The 20,502-nt window shown below is 46.2% G+C and overlaps 1 protein-coding gene across 1 annotated transcript in view; it reads left to right on the forward strand.

Moving 5' to 3' along the window:
* The window catches only part of MTHFD1L (methylenetetrahydrofolate dehydrogenase (NADP+ dependent) 1 like), a 183,848-nt gene that overhangs the window by 130,454 nt on the left and 32,892 nt on the right, over positions 1 to 20,502 (forward strand). Inside the window, exons 25-26 of the mRNA XM_084777825.1 lie at positions 4,851 to 4,958; positions 8,862 to 9,014. Of these exons, the coding sequence (XP_084633951.1) occupies positions 4,851 to 4,958; positions 8,862 to 9,014 (261 nt within the window). The remainder of the gene's footprint in view (positions 1 to 4,850; positions 4,959 to 8,861; positions 9,015 to 20,502) is intronic.

A 20,502-nucleotide genomic window follows, 5' to 3' on the forward strand; every position in this document is an offset into this window, starting at 1 on the left:
AGTTGCTTCACTTTAGATTCCTCTCACGATAATAAAAGTATCTGCTACATCCTTGGCCTCAGAGAATAAAGCCCGTCTTAGTTCTTCAGCTAACATGAGCTTTGAGTCCTGTGTGTTAGGAGTTGTGTTGGGCTTCGTGGCATAGTCCTTTAATGCCAGATACTGAGGAAGCTGAGACAGGAAGCTTGCAAGTGCAAGGCTAGCCTAGGCTACGCATGGTTTCAAGGCCAGCTGGAGCAAGCTATGAAAGCCCTGTCTCAAAACTAAAAGGGGAAAAAAGTAAATAAATAAGTAAAAAGAGGGCTAGTAATATAGCTCAATGGTAAAGCACGTGCATAGTGTGAGCAAAGCCCCTTCTTAGTTCAGTTCCAAAACTGAAAGTGTTACCATCAGAGCTGTCTCTAGCCCAACCTCACCTCTGCATTTGTGCCATAGCGCTTTCTATAACATTGCTACAGCATCCTCGTTGGACTTGTACTGAGCGCTCCCTGCATCTATGCCTATGGGGCAGCTCCGATGATGGCAGTTCTCACTTAGACACAGGGATAGAAATGGCTTCCCCGACCCCCAGCTCTTGGTTCCCATTCTGCCTTGCCAGGAAGTAACCAGTTGTCCTTTTCCAGATATGAACAGTCACAAGTCACAAAGGAATTTTCATATCCTACAGTTTGTAAAAGGCGCCTTGCCAGCCAGGAGATTTTAAGATTAGACTTATGTCCAGCCACTTAAATCTGTCAGTCCCCCGGAATCCATCAGTCCTTTCCAAGGCAGCGTGAGCCTTGCCTGCAGCCCCTCCATTGGGGAAGATCACCACAGGTGCTCCCGACATCAGCAAAGAGAACAAATGTCCTTAAGCCTGTGGTTTCCAACCTGCCTAATGCTGAGAACCTTTAATATAGTTCCTCGTGTTGTGGGGACCCCCTTCCCCAACCGTAGAATTATTTCATTGCTGCATCATAGCTGTGATTTTGCTAGTGCCGTGAGTTGTAATAGAGATATCTGACCTGCAGGATATCTGATATCCCTTTGGGGACTGAGGACTGAGAACCGCTGCCCGAAGGGCTTTGTGGGAGAGGTGGCATTTGAGGTAGACCCGAGAGCTTCAGAGAGTTTGGTGTTTGAAGAGAACAGGGAAAGAGATTTCATGGGCCCATCCCAGAAGCAAGAAGGCAGAGGCCACAACAGTCCCAAGGTCATGGGTGCAGTTGCTGAAGTACCTCAGCCAGAGGTATTTCTGGCTCATAGCAGACCATGCAGTGCTGTAGTGCAGGGCTTTTTCTTGCTGAAGTATGTGTTGGAAAGTCAGACGTGCAGTAGAGACCGTTCAAAGAGAAGAGAAAAGGCAGAGAGCTTCCACAAAGATGAGCCAGTGAGCCCCTCCCCGTGCAACTGAGGCAAGAACATTTAGCTTCCTGCCTCTTCACTGTGGATTGATTCTTAGATGAGGGAGGGAGGGAGAGGAGGGGGGTATGCTCGTGTGTGTGTGTGTGTGTGTGTGTGTGTGTGTGTGTGTGTGTGTGTGTGTGTGCGCGCGCGCGCAGGCATACTCCCCCATGCATGCTCACTTGAAGAAGCTGATCTCCGCTGTCTTCCCCTGCTACTTTCCAGGATTAGTGTGTGTGTTCACACAAACGACAGTGTGTGGAAGTCAGAAGACAGCTTGCAGAAATTGGTTCTCTCCATCTACCATGTGGGTCCTAAGGATCAAACTCAGGTTATCAGGCTTGGCAGCAAGCTCCTTTACCCACTGAGCCATTTTGCCAGCCCTCTGCCTTGTTTTTGTTGTTGTTGTTGTTGTTGTTATTTGTTTGTTTTTTTTTAATAAGTCTCTTGCTAAACCAAAGCTTGCTCTTTACCTAGGCTTGCATAATCAGTGAGCCTGTCTCCCCTCCTCAGTCTACTGTATCTGTATCAGTAGGTCAGAGCCATATTATATGACAGCTGGATCCAAACTCAGAGCCTCAGGCTCCCCATGAGTTAGGGTTTTGGGGGGTTTTTTTGTTTTTGTTTGTTTTTTATCATTTTAATAGCTATTTTCTTGATTACTAGTGAGTCTATTTTTCATATGGCTATTGGTTTTTACCCATTATTAAATGTCTTTTTATAAGCATTCAAAATTCATTTTAGTACTAATCTTTTAGCTTTTAAACTAGTCGCATCTTTATCTTCTGTCAGGCAGAGGACACAAGGGTTCAAAGGCCTGCCTCTTATTATGTTACCTCTAAGTTTTATTTTTTTAAAGATAATTATTTATTTATTATGTATATGAGTATGCTGACTTCATGTACAACAGAAAAGGGAATCAGATCATAATACAGATGGTTGTGAGCCACCATGTGGGTGCTGGGAATTGAACTCAGGACCTCTGGAAGAGCAACCAGTGCTCTTAACCACTGAGCCATCTGTCCAGCCCAAGTTTTATATTTTTAAATTCAGATTTATGGGGCTGGAGAGATGGCTCAGAAGTTAAGAGCACTGCCTGCTCTTCCAGAGGTGCTGAGTTCAATTCCTTGCAACCACATGATGGCTCACAGCCATCTTTAAGGTGATCTGATACCCTTTTCTGACCTGCACATGTACATGCAGGAAGAGCACTGCACACATAGTAAATAAATAAATATTTTTTTAAGAAAAAAGATCTTTAAAAAAAATAAATTCAGATTTATATTTTTTAATTGCTGGATATGATAACACACACCCATAACCCAAGTCCTCAGGAAGCAAAGTCACCCTGTCTCAGGGGGAAAAAAACTCTTGTTTTAATTTATTTTATGTATATGGTTATTTTGTCTCTATGTATGTCCATGCACCATATGCATACTCTGTGCTCTCAGAAGCCAGAAGAGGATGTCTGATCCTCTGTGTCTGGAGTTACAGACAATTATGAGTTGCCTTGTGGGTGCTGGGAATGGAACCCAGGTCCTGTGAAAGAGCAGTCATTGCTTTTAACACCTGAGCCACCTCTCTGGCCCCCAGGAAAAAAATAAGGATCCATAAATCATTTCTTTTATGACTTATTCTGCTATGTGTATGTGCATTGGTGTGGGAGTATGAGTATGGGTGGATTGATGGGGTTTCATGAAGTCTGGGCTATCCTTGAACTCACTATGTAGCCAAAGCTAGCCCAAACCTTCTAATCCCTCTCCCTGTACCTCCCAAGTGCTGGGAATACAGGCGTGCATGACCCATGCCCAACTTTAAGCCATTCTGTTGTTATCCTCTGTAAGAAATGCTTCCCTACGTTGGGAAGTCAGAATCCTGTGATTTACAGCTTTAGGTTTCATGTTGGGGCTGTGTTCCGTATTGCATTTCTTGCAGGGAGAGGGGCTGGTGGGAATCTAATTTTATTGCTTTCTAATCAAAAGTCTACTGGGTCACCGACCCTCCTCTGTTGTACCCCTTCCCTTGTACTACCTCATGCCTTTCTGAGTTAATTCATCTACTCTGGTGCTGCTGTCACAAGGAATTTATTCACTTAGGTCTGTGGTATTATTGATATTTGATTTGTGCCATGACTTGCTCCTCCTTACGCATTTTATGACCAGTTGGCCACATTCTGAAATCGCAGGTGCTCTTGGGATTTGCATTAGAATCACATTGGACTAATAAAGGAAGTTATAGAAGAGGCTGATATGTGCACAGCTCTGAGTCTCCACATTCATGAACACAGTATTTGTCTCTGTGGCCTCCAGTGACAGCTTAGAAATACTTGCACTTGCTGAGCATGGTGGCTTGTGACTTTCATACCAGCACTCAGGAAGCAGAGGCAGGCAGAACTCTGAGTTTGAGGCCAGCCTGGTCTACATAGTGAGAGCCTGGGGCAGCAGTGTCTGTGTGTGTGTGGGGGGGGGGGGGTGAGGGTTTACATTTTCATTTCTGTTTTGTTTGTTAAGTACCCAGTGTTTAAGTTCCAGATCACAGAACAACTTGACAGAAACACAATCTGCAGTACCAGAAAGCATCATTCCAAGTTGTCTGTGGCTCTGTCAGGGTTGGGGAGGTTCCAAGTGCTAGGTTTCTATCTGTCTTTATTGGCTAACTCTCCTACCTGTATAAATGCACCATATGCCCTTAACGTACACAGTCAATGGGTCACGTGTCCTTCCAGCAGGGTTACACTTAGCTCTTCTGTCTAGTATTTTCTAGACAGCATTGCACACACGCATGCGCTCACACACACACACACACACACACACACACACACACACACACACTCACACACACACATTGATTTACCAGTATTCTTCACTTTGCTTTTATTTTGTTGGAGATGATTTGTTGGTTGTTTCCTTTGGAGGGAGTTGGGGGTTTGTTTACATGGAGGTTGTTTCTGTTGGGGGGTTGTTGCTGTTATTTCGGGTTTTGGTTCTAGCCTTACTATGTTGCCTAGGTTGGCCGAAAACTTGCAGTCTTGCCTCAGCCTTCCAGGCGCTGGGATTTGGGGCATGTGCCACTATACCTAGCAACGTTTGCGAATGTCTAGTCTTTTCAAAGTTTCTCCCACACTGGTTGATTTCCCAGGGCTAGCTAATGTGACAAGAGAGTCAATGTCTGGGTTTCTGGTGAAACGCCCGAACATATCAGCATTTAAAATGTCTGTGAATCTCGATTATTTTTAGGGATGTTTTCACATGACATAAATCATTATTTTAATGTTGAGATGGATAAAAATGGTTAAGTAGGCTGACAGGCTTTTGTTGGCTAAGAATCAAGGCTTCCTTCCTGATCGCTGACTGCTGATGTGAACATTTCTGGGTGACAGAAGGAGAACGGGGAGCTGGTTCTCAATGCTACGCTTGTCGGGGAATTTTCGAAGTCTAACACCTCCGTTGTAATTCGTGTCCCTCCAGCTTCCAATTGTGGAGAAGATACGAACCATTGCCCAGACTGTCTATGGAGCCAAGGACATTGAGCTGTCTCCAGAGGCGCAATCCAAAATCGAGCGCTATACGCAACAGGTAAACAAGACCCCTGTACTTTTATGAGGGCAGGGAGGTCTGGCTTACAGTCTCAAGATGAACACCTTGATTTCAGGACAGCTAAGTCCTGTCTCCTGAGGGTCAACAGAGACTACAATGGTAGCCTAGGTCTTGTTAGCATCCTGGTAAGAGCATTTATCCTATGCCTCAGGCATCCGCGGCTTCTGGACATGAGTGACAGCCACATCCTGAATGCAGCTCTGGTTTGCAGCGCTGGGGCTGGAGCCCAGGGCCTGGCTCCTGTGCTAAGCCAGCACTTACCCACTGGACTCCATCCCTATCCAGTGTACATGGTATAAGTATCATCCTTATTCACTCATGCCTCCACTCACTCCGCCAGAAGCATTTGAAAGTGTCCCGTTGGTGTGCAGGGCAGGAGTCAGCATTTGACTGTGTACAACACTTCCTCATTGTGGGACTTCGCTATCTTAACAATGCTTGCACCATGCAGGTGGGGGTTGGGGGTCATGGTGGGAGTATCCGATGATGATTTTTATGCAGGCAGTTCATTAGCTTGTCCTCAGGGATCGAAGGCTCCACCATCTTGTACCTCTACACAGTGACAAGGGCAAGTGAGCAAGCAGCTGGGGGGGGGCTGTGTGCCTACAATGCTTCCACCTACTTTAGCCTAACTCCTGTAGAAGTCAGCATCTCAGAAGCTTGCTGTGAGGATCACTACATTACAAGTAACATTGCTGGCCTTTTCCCCTCCGACTCCTTTATCCTATTTATAAATTGGCATTTTGATAAATTGATGATTATATTTTGTTAAACACTGTATCCTATCAGTGCCAAGTTGAGTGTTCTCTAGGGTTTGATTTTTTAAAAAATCATTTTTGTGGGGCTGGGGAGATGGCTCAGTGGTTAAGAGCACTGGCTGCTCTTCCAGAGGTCCTGAGTTCAATTCCCAGCAACCACATGGTGGCTCACAGCCATCTGTAATGGAATCTGAATCCCTCTTCTGGTGTGCTTAAAGACAGAGCACTTGTATACATAAAATAAATAAATAAACACTATTTTTTTTTTAATCATTTTTGCCAGCCAAGTGTGGTGGTACCAGACTTTAATCCCAGCACTCGGGAGGCTGAGGCAGGTGGATCCCTGTGAGTTTGAGGCCAGTGTGATCTAAGAGCCAGTTCCAGGACAGCCAGCACTGCACAGAGAGACCCTGTCTTGGAAAAACAAACCTGGCAAGGAGGAGATAGAGCAGGATCAGAAAGGCAGCTTTCCCAGGCTGAGGCTCATCCATTGCACTCCGATTTGCTGGCCCCTGCGGTTTCCCCAGATGTGGGAAACCCCATTTTATAATTTGTGGTAATGGAGAACTGCTTTCACACTCTCCCTTGGAGGGTTGTCTTTTTACTTGGTTTCTTTGTTTTTGTTTTGTTTTGCCGTACTGGAAACAGAACTAAGAGTCTCCCTCACACACCCAGCAGGCCCTCAGCACTGAGCTGCCTTCCCGGCTCCAGCTTTTCTTCCTTTGTGTGGGAGAGGGAGTGTGTGTGTTTTGCACACATGTAAGCATATAGGCGTGTGCACCTATACATAGACCTGCAGAAAGCAGAGTGTCACACGCTTTCCTCTATTACACTCTACCTGACTGCCTTAACACAGGGTCTCTCGCCAAACTGAAAGTTAACCTTTTGGCTGGTCCCTAGCCAGGGTGCTCTCAGGATCCACTGGTCTCTCTGCACAGCATTCCCGCCATGCTGAAGTCACAGGCAAGCACAGCCATGTCCTGATTTTCACACCGATGCTTGGGATTTGAAGTCAGGTTCTCAAGCTTAGAAGAGTAAGTATTTTTACCCACTGAACCATCTCCCTGGCCCCTGAGCTTTTCTTTATTTAAAAAAAAAGAGGGGGGGGGTTGCTGGAGAGATGGCTCAAAGGGTAAGAATACTTACTGCTCTTCCAAAGGACCTGAGTTCAATTCCCAGCAACCACATGGTGGCTCACAACAATCTATAATGAGATCTGGTGCCCTCTTCTGGCATGTGGGCAGAATACTGTATACATAATAATAAATAAATTCTTTAAAAAAAAAAAGAAAGAAAGAAAAGCTGGGCATGGTGGTGCATGCCTTGTAATCCAAGCACTCAGGAGGCAGAGGCAAGTGGATTGCTATGAGTTCGAGGCCAGCCTGGTCTATAAAGTGAATCCAGGACAGCCAAGGCTGCACAGAGAAACCCCATCTCAAAAAAACAAAAACAAAACAAACAAACAAAAAAAAGTATTCCCAAGCTGGGCATAGTGGCACACACCTTTAATCCCAGCACTCAGGAGGCAGAGGCAGAGGCAGGCAGATCTCTGTGAGTTCAAGACCCGCCTGAACTACAAAGTGAGTCCAGGAGAGCCAGGGCTGTTACACAGAGAAACCCCATCTCGAAAAACCAAAAAAAAAAAAAAAAAAGATTCCCAGAGTAGGGCTGTAGCTCAGTAGCTGAGTTCATGCTTATACACCAAGCCCTGAGTTCAGTCCCTGGCACTGAGCAAAGTGAGTTTAGATTTGCAAACCTGTAATTGCTTAGAAGATGAAAGTAGGAAAATCATAAGTTCAGGTCATTCTTAGCTACGTAAAATGTTGAAGGTCAGCCTGGCTAGAGGCCATCTGTCTCTTAAACCATAACCCCAACACACACCAAAAGGTGGCCAGTCACTCTGCACTTTGATATTCTATGGCAAATCTTTCACTTCTATACAGACAACAAGGAAGGTTATTGTCATCAAGTTTGTGGTATTTTCCCCATGAACTTTTAATGCTCAGAGCTATTATTTATTTTAATAGCCTTTTTAGTTATAAAATATTATTTATGATGTAATATGTTAATGGGATGATATATTTGTTAATTTTTCTAATAAATTTCAAAGACTATATATATTTACATATATATCACTTCATAGGAATTATTCCAGTACTTAATCATTTTATAACATCAAAAGTTCTGGGTACCGATTGTGATGTTTTTTTCCTCACCAAAATCCTTATTAGTATGTAAAAGTTGGGGTTTCAAAAACACAGCTCCCAGCCCCCACAGTTGATAGTACTCTAAAATATTCTAAATAGTTTTAGGTTGAATCATAAGCAATTACATTCTGTCATCTGTCTGTCTACCACGGGAATATTGCTTAAAAGTTAGTGTCAAGTATGTGGTGGCAATTAATTAGTCAGGTCTCTGAAGGAACGCTATGTGCTGCTTAATTACAGCACCCTTCCCAGACACTGTGCTTTTTGTAAGACGCCGCACGTGACTTCCTCCCCTTTCACCTTTGGAATTCTGGGTCAGGCACCGACTTTGGTTCTTAAGAATAAAAGAGGCTGAAATTGTGACCTCATCTTAGTTCCTATAATGTAATCATAGATCAAATAGCTATGATTCATCAGCCAGCACAAAGGGCCCTTTGCTTCCCAGCAGACTCCAAGAAGGACAGGACAATGAGACTAAGAGCCTCATTAGGAGCCTTGTACCGGATTACCTTTCTCCTTCCTGGATATTAATAGCCTTGGAGTGTGCTTTCTATAGCTGTTCCACCGCTGTGCCTAAAAATAGCCTTGGTTTTATACACACACACACACACACACACACACACACACACACACACACACACGTCCCTCCTCTTTAGGAGAACCTCCAGAGTAAACAGTAGACCTCACACCCAGCTAAATAATGGCCGTATAAACATGAGATCTTACCCTCAGCTTCTTGCTCAACATATAGAGCAGCCACTCCTGCACCTGCATCACCTGCACCTGCACCTGCACCTGTACCTACACCTGCTCGGATCTGCATACAGTTGCAGCAGAGGGGGTATAAAATGAAGATCAGGTCCATGGGACCAGCATTTTTTTGTGGCAGTAAATGCATTTCCTTTTCTTTCTTACAGGGTTTTGGAAATTTGCCCATTTGCATGGCAAAGACCCACCTTTCCCTGTCTCACGAGCCTGACAAAAAAGGGGTGCCGAGGGATTTCGTTCTGCCCATCAGCGACGTCCGGGCCAGCATTGGGGCCGGGTTCATTTACCCTTTGGTGGGAACAGTGAGTACCAGGCTTCAAAGCCTTTCCTCGTTTGCGTTGCTGTCCTGTCTTAATCATGTTCTGCCAACTCTACAAATCACACACTGGGGAGGAATTGACAGTATTTGCTATTTTTTTTTTCTAAGCACCAAACACAATGGGGGGGGGCAACACCTCTGCCATTGCAGGCCAGGCTCATCTATGTTTAGAACATGTGTTCAGGATCCATAGAGTCTTGAAGTGAATTTTCTTCTGGGACAGAGAAGAGAGTGGTGGCCTAGAAGTCATCAGCCTGCTGTTTCAGGAGCAGTGTGTCCCAGCGCCGGACTTGACAAATTTTTTTCACCTCGTAGCAGCTCCAACTTATCATATTGTACTTCTGTGAGGAAACTGAGGCTGGCTGCTCACACTAGCCAGGACCCTAATCTAACATCTACCCCAGGAGCTGAGGGGATCAATGTCTCCTGCCCCCTTGCTCCTTCCTGGCCACATCTGATAGAATCTGGCTAAGAAAATTAGTCACCTGGGTTCCCATTTCACATGGTCATCGTGACTCGGGACTGTGTCACTCGGAATGGCCACTGTTATTTCAGGGTATCTGTTGGAGAAGGGAGGGGGTGAGCAGAGAAATAACTGAGCTTTACTCCGGCCACCCAGGCTAGCTTCCCTCCATAGGCATTTGTGGCTTAAAGTTGACTTTGTCACATGATTACACCTAGGTTATGTTTAGAATTTTAAAATTACAGCCGATTGAACTGGACATGGTAGCGAGCGCCTTCAATCTCAGCATTCAGGAGCCAAAGGCAGGCAGGTATTTGAGTTTGAGGCTAGCCTGGTCTACAAAACAAGTCCCAGGACAGCCAGGGCTACACAGAGAAACCCTGTCTCAAAACAAAACAAAAACAAAAAATACTCAAAAAGCCAGGTGCAGTAGCACTCACCTGTGGGACTCAGAGAGGCAGAGGCAGACAGATCTCTGCAAGTTCAAGGCCAGCCTGGTCTACAAGTAAGTTCAGGACAGCCAAGGCTACACAGAGAAACCTGTCTCAAAAAACTAAAAACCAAAAGCAAAAAGAGGGGTGACTATCCTTCAGCATTTATTAATATCACTGCAATTGCTAGCAACTGACCTGAGTCCAAATTTTAAAAGTTATAATAATTTTTATAATAGGGCTCTGTTATGCAAACAAGAAAAGAACGCACAGGAGTTCTTTCCCTGATATTCAACCATTTTGTTTGCAGTTGGGCAGAATGTTTCCTGAGCACAATTTTTTTTTTCACTTGAGGTGCAGAGATTCTGAGAAAAGCAAACAGGAACAACAGAGGAGTGACCAGTGTAGAACCATCTAGAATATGCTGCCCTCATAGCCTCCTCATAGACAAGGATGTACCAGCTAGTTCTACCACAGAGTTGGGGTATTGGGGGGGGAACAGGGGGACTCATCATAAATGTTGTGAACTCAGAACTGAAGACTGGTGAATGCCATCTCAAAGGCTCAAAAGAACATGGTGTCCCTACCCAGGCAACTCGGTGTGGCTGGAGATGTGGGGAGTGAGAGGCTGAGGCTTGGGATAAAGGTAGTTCAGGGCCAAGGAGTCATCTTGGATTCAATCCCTTAGGGGCTTGGCTGTCTCTCAGGCCATGATAGAGCACTACTTCAGGGCGGGGTTTGCTTAGAATGTGTGTTTTAGGAAGCCACCACAGCAGCACCTTGTGGAGAGAGTTTAAGGGAAAAAGAACCAGCACCACCCCTACCCCCGGAGGTGAGTTAGGTCAGCTGATGCTGCAGCAGCAGTGATAGGAGACCAGCATAGAGGTAAAGCATTGAAACCATGCTGCCAAGATGGCTGCCGGCAGCGGGGGATACAGAAAGGGGTGGTTTTCTTACCCTTCTCTTTGCTGTGACAAAAGCAAATTAAGGGAGGAAAGGGTGGGAAATGTGATTATTATTTCAACTCATGGCTTAAGAAGAGTCCAGCAGGGAGGGAAGGCAGCAGATCACAGAGTAGTGGGTCTGCACTTTGACACCTCATGGCCTACCCCTGGTGGCCCACTTCTTCCAGCTCCACCACCTACAACGTTTCAGACAGCTCCTTTAAATGGAAACCAGGTAATTCGAACACACAAGCTGCTGGAGGACATTTCATATTCAGACATAAAAGAGAAACACTATTAAGTAAGGGACAACGGAAAAGCCGGAAGTGGGGGAAGACAGAGAGAGAGAGAGAGAGAGAGAGAGAGAGAGAGAGAGAGAGAGAGAGAGAGAGAGAGAGGCACGGACAGACAGGCAGAGTGAGAGACAGGTATAGAGGCAGATTAATAAGGCCAAGAATGAGTCTAGTGTCAGATGTTTGAAGGGTGGTCAGGACAAAGGGCTCTCTTAGAAACAGAGACGCAGCCGCCAGGGGGACAGTTCTGTGGTAAATCTTCTCATACCCCACCACCTTCGTGGCCAGGCTAAAACCAAAGCTGTCCTGGAAAGTCAGTGAGCCCCCGCTCCCAGCCTGTTCCTGGGCCTGGCTCTGGGACTTGTGACTACTTAATCAATGAATGCGTGGAATAGCCCCAGGGCGGAGTTTCCTGGAGTGAGCCATCTGCACCACTATCTCACTTTACGGAGCTCAGAAGTTCCTCCTGAGGCCACTCTCAGGGACAGAGGGAGTGTCCATGGGCGTGAGACGGTGCAATCATGAAACAATCAGGCCTGAGGAATCAGGAAGGAAGTGCAGCCTGAGTAAAAAGGGGGTCCTGGAAGGCAGGGCACTGTCTCTCGGAGGCAGGCTATGAGACGGCTGCTTTCTCTGACAGCTCAGGAAGCAGTGTGCAAGCTGGGCAGATTCCCCCAAGGAAGCCAGGATCTCCTAATAAGGCTGGAATTTACTTTCTTTGACCCTACTCTGGGCCCTACCACAGGCTGCTGGAATGCTGGAACATTCATCAGCCCTTTGAGAGACGTTGTGGTAACTTCCTGGTGGGATGACTTAAGGAGAAGGAATGGGGACACAAGAGGGAACCGGCTCCAGCAGGTGGGAAAATTCTAGCCAAGTGAATCAAAGCTCTGCTTAGTCACTCCACATTGGCCTGCTTGTCACGCATCTGAGACACAAAGCCATTTTGCCCCCTGCAGACCTCAACAGTCAGAAAGGCTCTCCATCTTCAATAGCCTATATTCGTTTGTTCATTCGTTCCTTCGTTCATCCATTCAACCAATCATTGGTCAGTACCTCCATCATGCATGGCGTGAACTTTATGGAGAGGAACCAGATCACATACCTGTCCTGTGAGCCTCTGCTTAACAGACTCGGGTAAATAAATGTCCAACACGGACAGAGTGTCATGGGCTTTAGAACCAAGGGGCAGGTCCACTCGTGGTATGTCCCAGGGGGAGGCTAATAGCTCTCCTGCACCTTTGCTACTGCATAAGTCTTGGAAGCAAAGAATCCCAACAGAAGCGAGTCCAGCCATGAGTAATAACTGTTCAGCCTGACTGGTGTTGGGAAGTGACAGGGAGAAGGGCTAGAGGGGGTTTACTTCCTTATCCCTTCCATATTTTAGCTGCTAAATGCTTACCTGTACTCCTCCCTTTCACCTAGCTGCCACATGAACCGTGACACCACATTCCTTTCGCTCGGTAATTGGTTTAAATTGCCGCTGATTAACGCAATCAGTTACTGGTGGTCGGTGCATTACCCAGTGTGGAAACCTCTCTGGTCCATTTCACCCCACCCCCCACCCCACCCCACCCCTGCCCCCAGGCTTCTCCTCGGCTCACAGGCACCAGAAGACTTTGCCGTTGGGGGTTCTATACCTGTTAAGGTATCCAAGTATTTCTTTCTAAAGTAGCTTTCTTTGCCCCTGTGTAAGAATGCATTCCTGGGGGGCTGGAGAGATGACTCAAAGGTTAAGAGCACTGACTGCTCTTCCAGAGGTCCTGAGTTCAATTCCTACCAACCACTCAGTGGCTCACAGCCATCTGTAACGTGATCTAATGCCCTCTTCTGGCCTGTAGGTGTACATGCAGGCAGAGCATTGCTGGCCTGGCAAGATGGCTCAGTGCATAAAGATGCTTGCAGCCAAGCCTAAGGACCTGAGTTCAGTACCGGGGAACAGTATGGTTGAAGGCATCAACCTACCCCTGGAAGTTTTCCTCAGAAGTCCACACACTCATACACAAAATCAATTAATGTAAAAGAATGTAAAGGACACATTTCTGTGTATCCTTGCTTCTTTGGGATGGTATCACCATATTTATCCTTCCCAATGCATTACTGAAAAGTACAAAAAAAAAAAAAAGTAAACTTGCCAGCCAGTACAGCATGACTGCTCAGTACCCCTTTTTCTAAGAAATAATTTGCCAAATGCACTTTTTTTGTAGTGGTACAGAGAAGGAGCACATACTTTCTTATAGTTTTCCCAGCCTCAGATTTTATAAACTACTCTATTCCTTGGAGCTGATGGTTTATAATAGCCAATAAACCCAAGAGCCTGTATAACTTTCCAGAAAAGACTCTCATGCAAAAAGGAAAAAAAAAATGGCCCTTGTCCTACCCCATTGGTGCAGTCTTTAATTACTTAGAAAGTCAGTTTAATCACTTGGCATGAAATATTTACTATGTAAGCCACAAATGTGAAGTGATGTTGGAAATTAAATTCCTTATAGAAAAGACCAGAAAGTCCACACCAAAACCCTTAGCATGAAGCAGCATATATCACTTTTATAACATGAAACTACAATAAATGGGGAAATGATAAACCATAAGCACTTAGAACAATATTTAACTTGGGCCAAACCCTTTCAGGGGAGTCAGAGTCCCAGCGTGTGGGATCTGACCCCGGCTCCTCTGCCTTGCCTGTTTGGGCTGTCCGGGTGGTGGTCTGCAGGTGGCCTGCTGTGTTCCAGCAAGGGAAACAAGCTGGAGGGCCCCGAATAGCCGAATGCTCTCAGGGTGATGTGTCTGGACCTGCCCGGTGTTTGCGCAGAAGAGATGCAAGAGGTTTCTCCCTGTTAATTAGTCCCGGGCCCTCCTTACAGTCTGTTTCGGGGTAGAGAAGGGGTGAAGGACTCCTTTCTTCTCCAAGACCTTTCCTAAGCAGTGACACGTTTTCAAAACAGCATGGAGCAGTATCCAGCCAAGCTTGAATTCTTAGCAGATGTCCACTTGAAGTCAGCTCTTTCGGTGACTGTTTTCCTTTGATATCATGTTGAGGCTGTGAGCAAAGGGCTCTGAAAGAATTTACAGTGTGAGTTCTTTCTAGGTGGCTTTGTTGGTGGCTGGTTAGTGAGTGGGTCTAGCAATGTAACCCAGGCCAGCCTTGACCTCCCACTTCTTCTGCCTCAGCCTCTAAACGCTGGAATTACAAGAGTGAGTTACTGTGCCTAAACTGAATTCTTTTTTTTATCAGCCACTGTGAGGTTTAATTTAATTCTATGCAGGCTGTTTTGTTGTTGTTACATTATTATTATTATTATTATTACTATTATTATTATTATTATTATTGACAATCTTGACTGGAATCTTGGATTTAAAACAATCCTGCAGTTCATCCAGAAGAGCTTGAGCCTTCTGGTGGTATGTATGAGGTAGTCAACACCATATTCTAAGGGCCTCTGCGGTCTGTGTCACAGACTCGTGAGGAAGACGCACACTGTGGCCAGGACAGCTGTGACATCCCTTCTTCTAGTCCATTCCCTCTGGGCCCCGTGCCCTGGCTAAGGAGAAGGTAAAAAGAATGCAGAATGCTATGTGAATGCCTACACACACCTTTATTTAATTTTTTTCATTGTGGGGAGGAGCCAAGGCTGGACCTATCCCAGAGTGGAAGTCTCTCGGGAACAAAGGACCAGAAGATCCACTTCAACTGGTGGTGGCTTTTGTCTCTGCAATGGGTGGCCTGATCTGGCCACACAGCTACCAGGTGCACCCCTGACGTCATTGCCTTAGCTGGCCTCCAGAAAGCAGGAAGCTGCTGGAGCCAGGGGGGGGGGGGAGGCAAGGGGGGGCAGGGGGATTAGTAAACTGGTGCTAGGTGGAGAGTTACTGGGGGGGGGGCTTGGGAGGGGTGGAGGTTGTGAAAGCAGCAAGCTGGGTCCCCACCCCACAGAGGCATTGCCGGTTTGTTCTTTCTCACGTTCTGTTGAACTCACTTTGTTTTCCCTTCCCGCTCTCTGTCTAAGTATGTACTGAATGTAGAGTTCGCTGCCTGCTGGGTCTAATTCAGGTCAATGATAAAGTTCTTTCAGCGCCCTGGGGTGCGTTTCTCCCCGCTCCACTTTAGGATGCGCTGTTGGGTGAGCACTTTCTAAATTCCAGCGCACGTGAAGGTGAACCGTGTAGATTTCGATCGGAGGGATGGTTTGCGGCGTTTTCCAGAGACTGACATTTATTTACACAGTGAGGAAAGCAAACACTCCCCATGCTGTGCCTTAAGTGAAACGTACAAGCAAGACATAACCAAGTGAAGAGTTCACCATGTAGAGACCTCAACCAACCCTGATTGTCCCTTGGGAGCTCAGGGTCACATGCTTCCTGCAAAGTCACCTACACCGCTCTCCCCACTCACTCACTCTCCTGCCCCATGGATCAATGGAGAAACGCCCAGCTGTTTCACAAAAGTCTCAGCAAAACACCATCCCTTCTCTAGCGCTCCTGGCTCCTAGCATCTATGTCCTGAGTTTTCAATGAAGGAGCTCCTGCTCCGCCTTGATCCCTGTGACCTCTCACCCGTGCCTGAGCCCTCGGCAGTTCCCTCCTCTTCCCTACCCTGTGTGGTTTCCCTTCCCCCTCCCCCTTCCCTATCTGGACATGAGAATTTCCTGCTTTCCCTGAAAACTGCTTCCTCTTGATGCGCTACACTGGCAGAGTGTTCTCTGCCCGAATGGCATCACGCCTTCTTCCAGGGAAATCAGACGTGTGTCTGACCAGAAACAGAGGGAGACCTTCCTGTCCTTTCAGCATGGTGTGTCCTAGGGAGAGGAAGGTGACTGTGTTCCTCAGTTTCCAAAAACTGTTGGCCGGCAAGAGGAGAAAAGTCCTGTGACTCATGGAGGCGGTGTCTTTCTGCTATGAAAGGTCACCTAGGTCCCATCCATTTGTTTCAATCTTTTCCTCTCTAGCTGGAAGCCAAATTCTTCTTTGCATCAATAGAGTCACTTTAAATGAAAGCAGCCCCAGCAGGGAAATTACCGAGTATTAATGTCCCTAGAAATGTCCCCCTTGTTGGCTGTGCATGGTGGCACATTCCAGCACTTAGGAGTGGAGAGATGATAGGGTCAGGAGTTCAAAGCCAACCTGGTCTGTTGGGGAAAGAAAGGGGGGGGGCAGGGGGGGGAGGTGGAGAGGGAAATCCAAGGTTTCTACCTGCTCATCCAGCCCTCCTCTACTGAATTACAGTCCCAGACTGAAGTTGACCATTCTTCCTTTGCTTTCTGCATGTGTAGCTGTGCTCAGGCCAGCCTACAATCTGCTTTATCAACCTATTGTTTTCTCTAGTGATTGATACAAACCGATCCCTTTCTCTCCCACCTCCATGTAGAGCCTCCTTGCTTTCGTCTTCCTGGGGATATGGATTGGATCCCAGGCATAGGAATGTTAGCAAAAATACATATCCTAGTTCGTGAGAGCTTTCTGAGAGACACCCGTCAAGCCGTCTCACGCTGCCGGAACTCGTCATAGCGTCTGCCTCCTTATCGCATCCATTACACTTGCTTTGCCGAGAAGCATCTAATCAGAAGCCGGGAGGCAATTTATGCAAGTGAAATAAAATTAAAACCAAAATGCCAGTGTTGCAAAAATAATAGCAGGGCGGCCGCCCTGCAGGTCTGTTTGAGGGCTTAGCGGGAAGAGTGAATGAAAAGAAGAGATAAGCTTTTAAAAACATCATCCTTTAAAACTGAAATGGCGGCGCGCGGTGAGATGTAACTGACAGAATCTGGAACTCATGGCAGTTTACAAGCTGAACTGAGCGTGGGTCTGTTAAATTATCCAGCCGTGGATATTGGGTAGAACGGAAGCATGATAATTGCCCTTGAGAGAGAGTTGGTGTCGCAGCCTCCTCTGAGTGTCACTGGAAACACAGAGCATTTCATTTGCCCTAACTCAAGTCAGTGATAGAAAATCAAGGAACCAGTGTAAATAGATTTAGGAAAATAATTTATGTTGGTTTAAATGATAAGGCCTATAGAAGACACAGAATAAACTCATAACCTCTAAACTAGCCCTTGTACGCCACACCAATAGCTTTCCAGGCCATTTATGGTAAAGGTACTGGAGTCTGCTAAGGAAGAAACCGAAGGCGGGGAGTTTAAGATGCGACTGGGCACATGGGGAGCACAGGCCCCATGTCTATTTGTACCTCCCAACATTCATCTTTCATTTTCCAAACATATCTGCTTCTCCCCCAAACTCAAAGCTACTGCAGCTCCCAAGCCTTTCCCAGGATGGGGTAGGGAATTGTGTGTGTTGGGGGTGGGGGGGGGGCGGATGCCATGAAAATATACCTGTTCTCCTCTGAACACTCTATTTCTCCATCAAGCACACGTCATTCATGCCTCCAGCTCCACCCAGCTGAAGCACATTGCCTGTACTTCCTTTAGGTGGCCTCTTAGTCTAATAGGTCACCTTACCTTACCAAACCCACCTATCTCACACACATAAGCAACACTAGGCTTAGAGACACAGCAGCATGCCTGGCTTTTTATGGTGGAGGGGAGCTCGTCTACCTCAGAGCTGCTGGATCACTATAGATCAGAACTTCTAACATTGTCTCAAACTATATTAACACCGGTAAGTAGAGCTGTCAATCAAGAGGGACTCTCTTCCGGTTGAGGCCCTCCTGATACATTGTAACTCTTTATTCTCTGCTCATTTGCTGTGATGTAGCCTAGTGCAAGGCCACTGGGAGCCGCTAACCTGGTGTTGCATCATCTCTGCTTTGGCTCGTATATGGTTATACGGATTCCAAAGGGTGATGAGGTAGCGACATCAAAGCTGTGACGTCACAATGAGAGGTGAGAAGGTTTCTTCCCTGCCTGTGTTTACAAGACAAGCACACATTTCATCTTGAGAGACAAGTTTTACATGTCATTCCAGACATGGGGGTCTTGAGGCCAAACTGAGCTATGTAGTAAAACCTCATCTCAAAAAAAGGGGCAAGTTCAAGTTTCGACCTGATTTTTTATATAGTGTGTCTCCTGCAAGGACTCAAACACTTCAGTCTTCTGCACTGAGGTTGGTCAGCGTAGCTCCCAAGCCCATGAGGTCACTAGTATTTCTTTTCAAGCTAATAAATGCTTTTCACACAAATCAGTCTTTACACTGGAAGCTATAAGCTCTTTACTATTTAGTGTCATCAGAACTGGTTTTCTCCCCCAAAAACAAAGCTGTTTGACAGCTGGAGTTTGTTTTTGTTTTGATGTTTGTCATAAGGAGTTGAATACTCTTCTGTTTGAGGGCGGAAACACTTTGGCAGAGAGAGAGAAGAAAAACTGTACCCCACCCAACAAAGGGGGGCCCTTTCAGCTTCTATAGAAAATCCTGGTTTTTCTCTTGAGGTATAAGCCAGAAGCTTGTGTCTGGGGTAGGAGAAAAATCCGTTAGTAGAACTGTGTTGCTAGAAAAAGAAGAGATGGTTTTGTGCAGGATAATAAAAGTAACTTTTCCAATCAGAACTTCAGACAAGTTCTCTTTTTACTTGGACAGTAAGTAGTTAATGGCACATGACACCCACAGTGGGGCATGTCCACAGCACATTTTATAAAATATACCCATAAATCCTCCTTCAGAACTTCTGAGATCACGGATCCAGGCGGGGACAGTGATGGAGTAGTGGTGCAGTTCACGTGAAGTGCAGGAGTCCACTTCAGCTGGAACAGCCAGCTCCCCATCGCTCCAACCCCTCCCTCATCACCAGGATACAGCCTTGGCTCCCCAGACAGTTTCTGTCAGAGCAAAGGCCCTGCCTGCTACAGTTTAGTTCTTTCTTTCTTTCTTTCTTTCTTTCTTTCTTTCTTTCTTTCTTTCTTTTGTGTTCTTTTTATTTATTATTAGTGTGTGTGGATGGGCGGGGCACACATGGGACCCAGAGGACCACTTTAGGGAGCTAGTTCTCGCCTTTCACCTTTGGTTCTGGGGGTTGAATCAAGGTCATCAGGCTTGTGGGAAAGTACTGAACTGTCTCCCCAAGTTCCCTGTGTCTTTATTGAGCCCATGAGTTGATATCTTTCTGGCCCCAGAAGAATCCTTTTTTTTTAATTTTCATAAATATAATATATACCTTGATAGTTTCTAGCCAGACATTTTTGTTTTTAAATAGATTTTATGATTCTATATCTAAAGTGTATTACGGCTTAGAAAACTAACTTGTGTTTAGGGAGCTAGGGGGTGACAACAAGGTAAGAATGCATACACTTGGCCAGGTGTGGTGGTGCACACCTCTAATCTCAGCACTCAGGCAGAGGCAGGCCTGATCTACATAGCATATTCTGGGCTAGCCAGAGCTCCACAGTGAAGAATGCATAGAAGCATAGCTTCACTCTTCAACACACACAGGGGGAAAAAAAAGCATAGGAAAGGACAAAGGAATAAAGAGATGCTTAAATCACTTATGATTATGATTTTTAAAAAAGTCAAAACTCTAGTCAGAGCTAATGTCTATTGAGCATTTGCAAGTGCCAGGCCATCCGTGTTCAGAGCAGTTTGTATGTGTTGACTCTTCGGCTGCTCCCAGTGTCCTTTCAGAGCAGTCGTCTCTCTGTTCCTGTTCTGAAAGCGCAGAGGACTTGAGTCTCTCACGCAGCCATGGATGGCAAGTAGCAGGTCAGGAGTCATCCCCTACTTTGCTTCTTAGGAAATGTCCCCATTTTCACACTGGGCGCATGCTTCTATCTTCTGTGAGTTGGAGGAGTTGAGCTTAGCTTCTGCTAACCAGTTTGTTTAAAAGAACAGCTTCAAACTATCTGTTCCTTACGTGGGCAGGTGATATCCAAAAACCTTTATGCCCTCTGTCCAAATATCCTATACTAATTAGTGAAATGGCTCACTAATTAGTGAGCCAGCGAGGTGGCTCAATAGGTAAACGTGCTTGCCACAGCAGCCCGAAAACCTGAGTTTCATTCCTGGGATCCCCAATAGGAGAGAAGTGACTCCTGAAAGTTGTCCTTTGACCTCTACAAAGTCAAAATGGCCTTAGGGGTCTGGGGAGATGGCTCAGGCAGCAAGCTACTTGCCACACGAGCACGAGGAGTTGAGCTGAGGTCTCGATGAGCGTGCCAGTGCCACCTGTACCCTCAGCACTAAAGGGATGGACCCCTAGAGTTCTCCAGCCAGTCAGCCCCCCCAAAACCAGTGAGCTTCAGATTCTGTGAGAGGTGTTATCTCAAAATAAGGTGGTGAGCAGCTGGGGAGGCCACCCAGCGTCACCCTGTAGCTCCACACTTATACCACAGACACTCACACAAATAAATTTCATTGCAATAGAAGCTTCCTTGAGCTCTTTGTTGAAAATCTCCCA

The sequence above is a fragment of the Acomys minous genome (genome assembly GCF_964271855.1).
Source record: "Acomys minous genome assembly, chromosome: 3".
NCBI lineage: Eukaryota > Metazoa > Chordata > Mammalia > Rodentia > Muridae > Acomys > Acomys minous.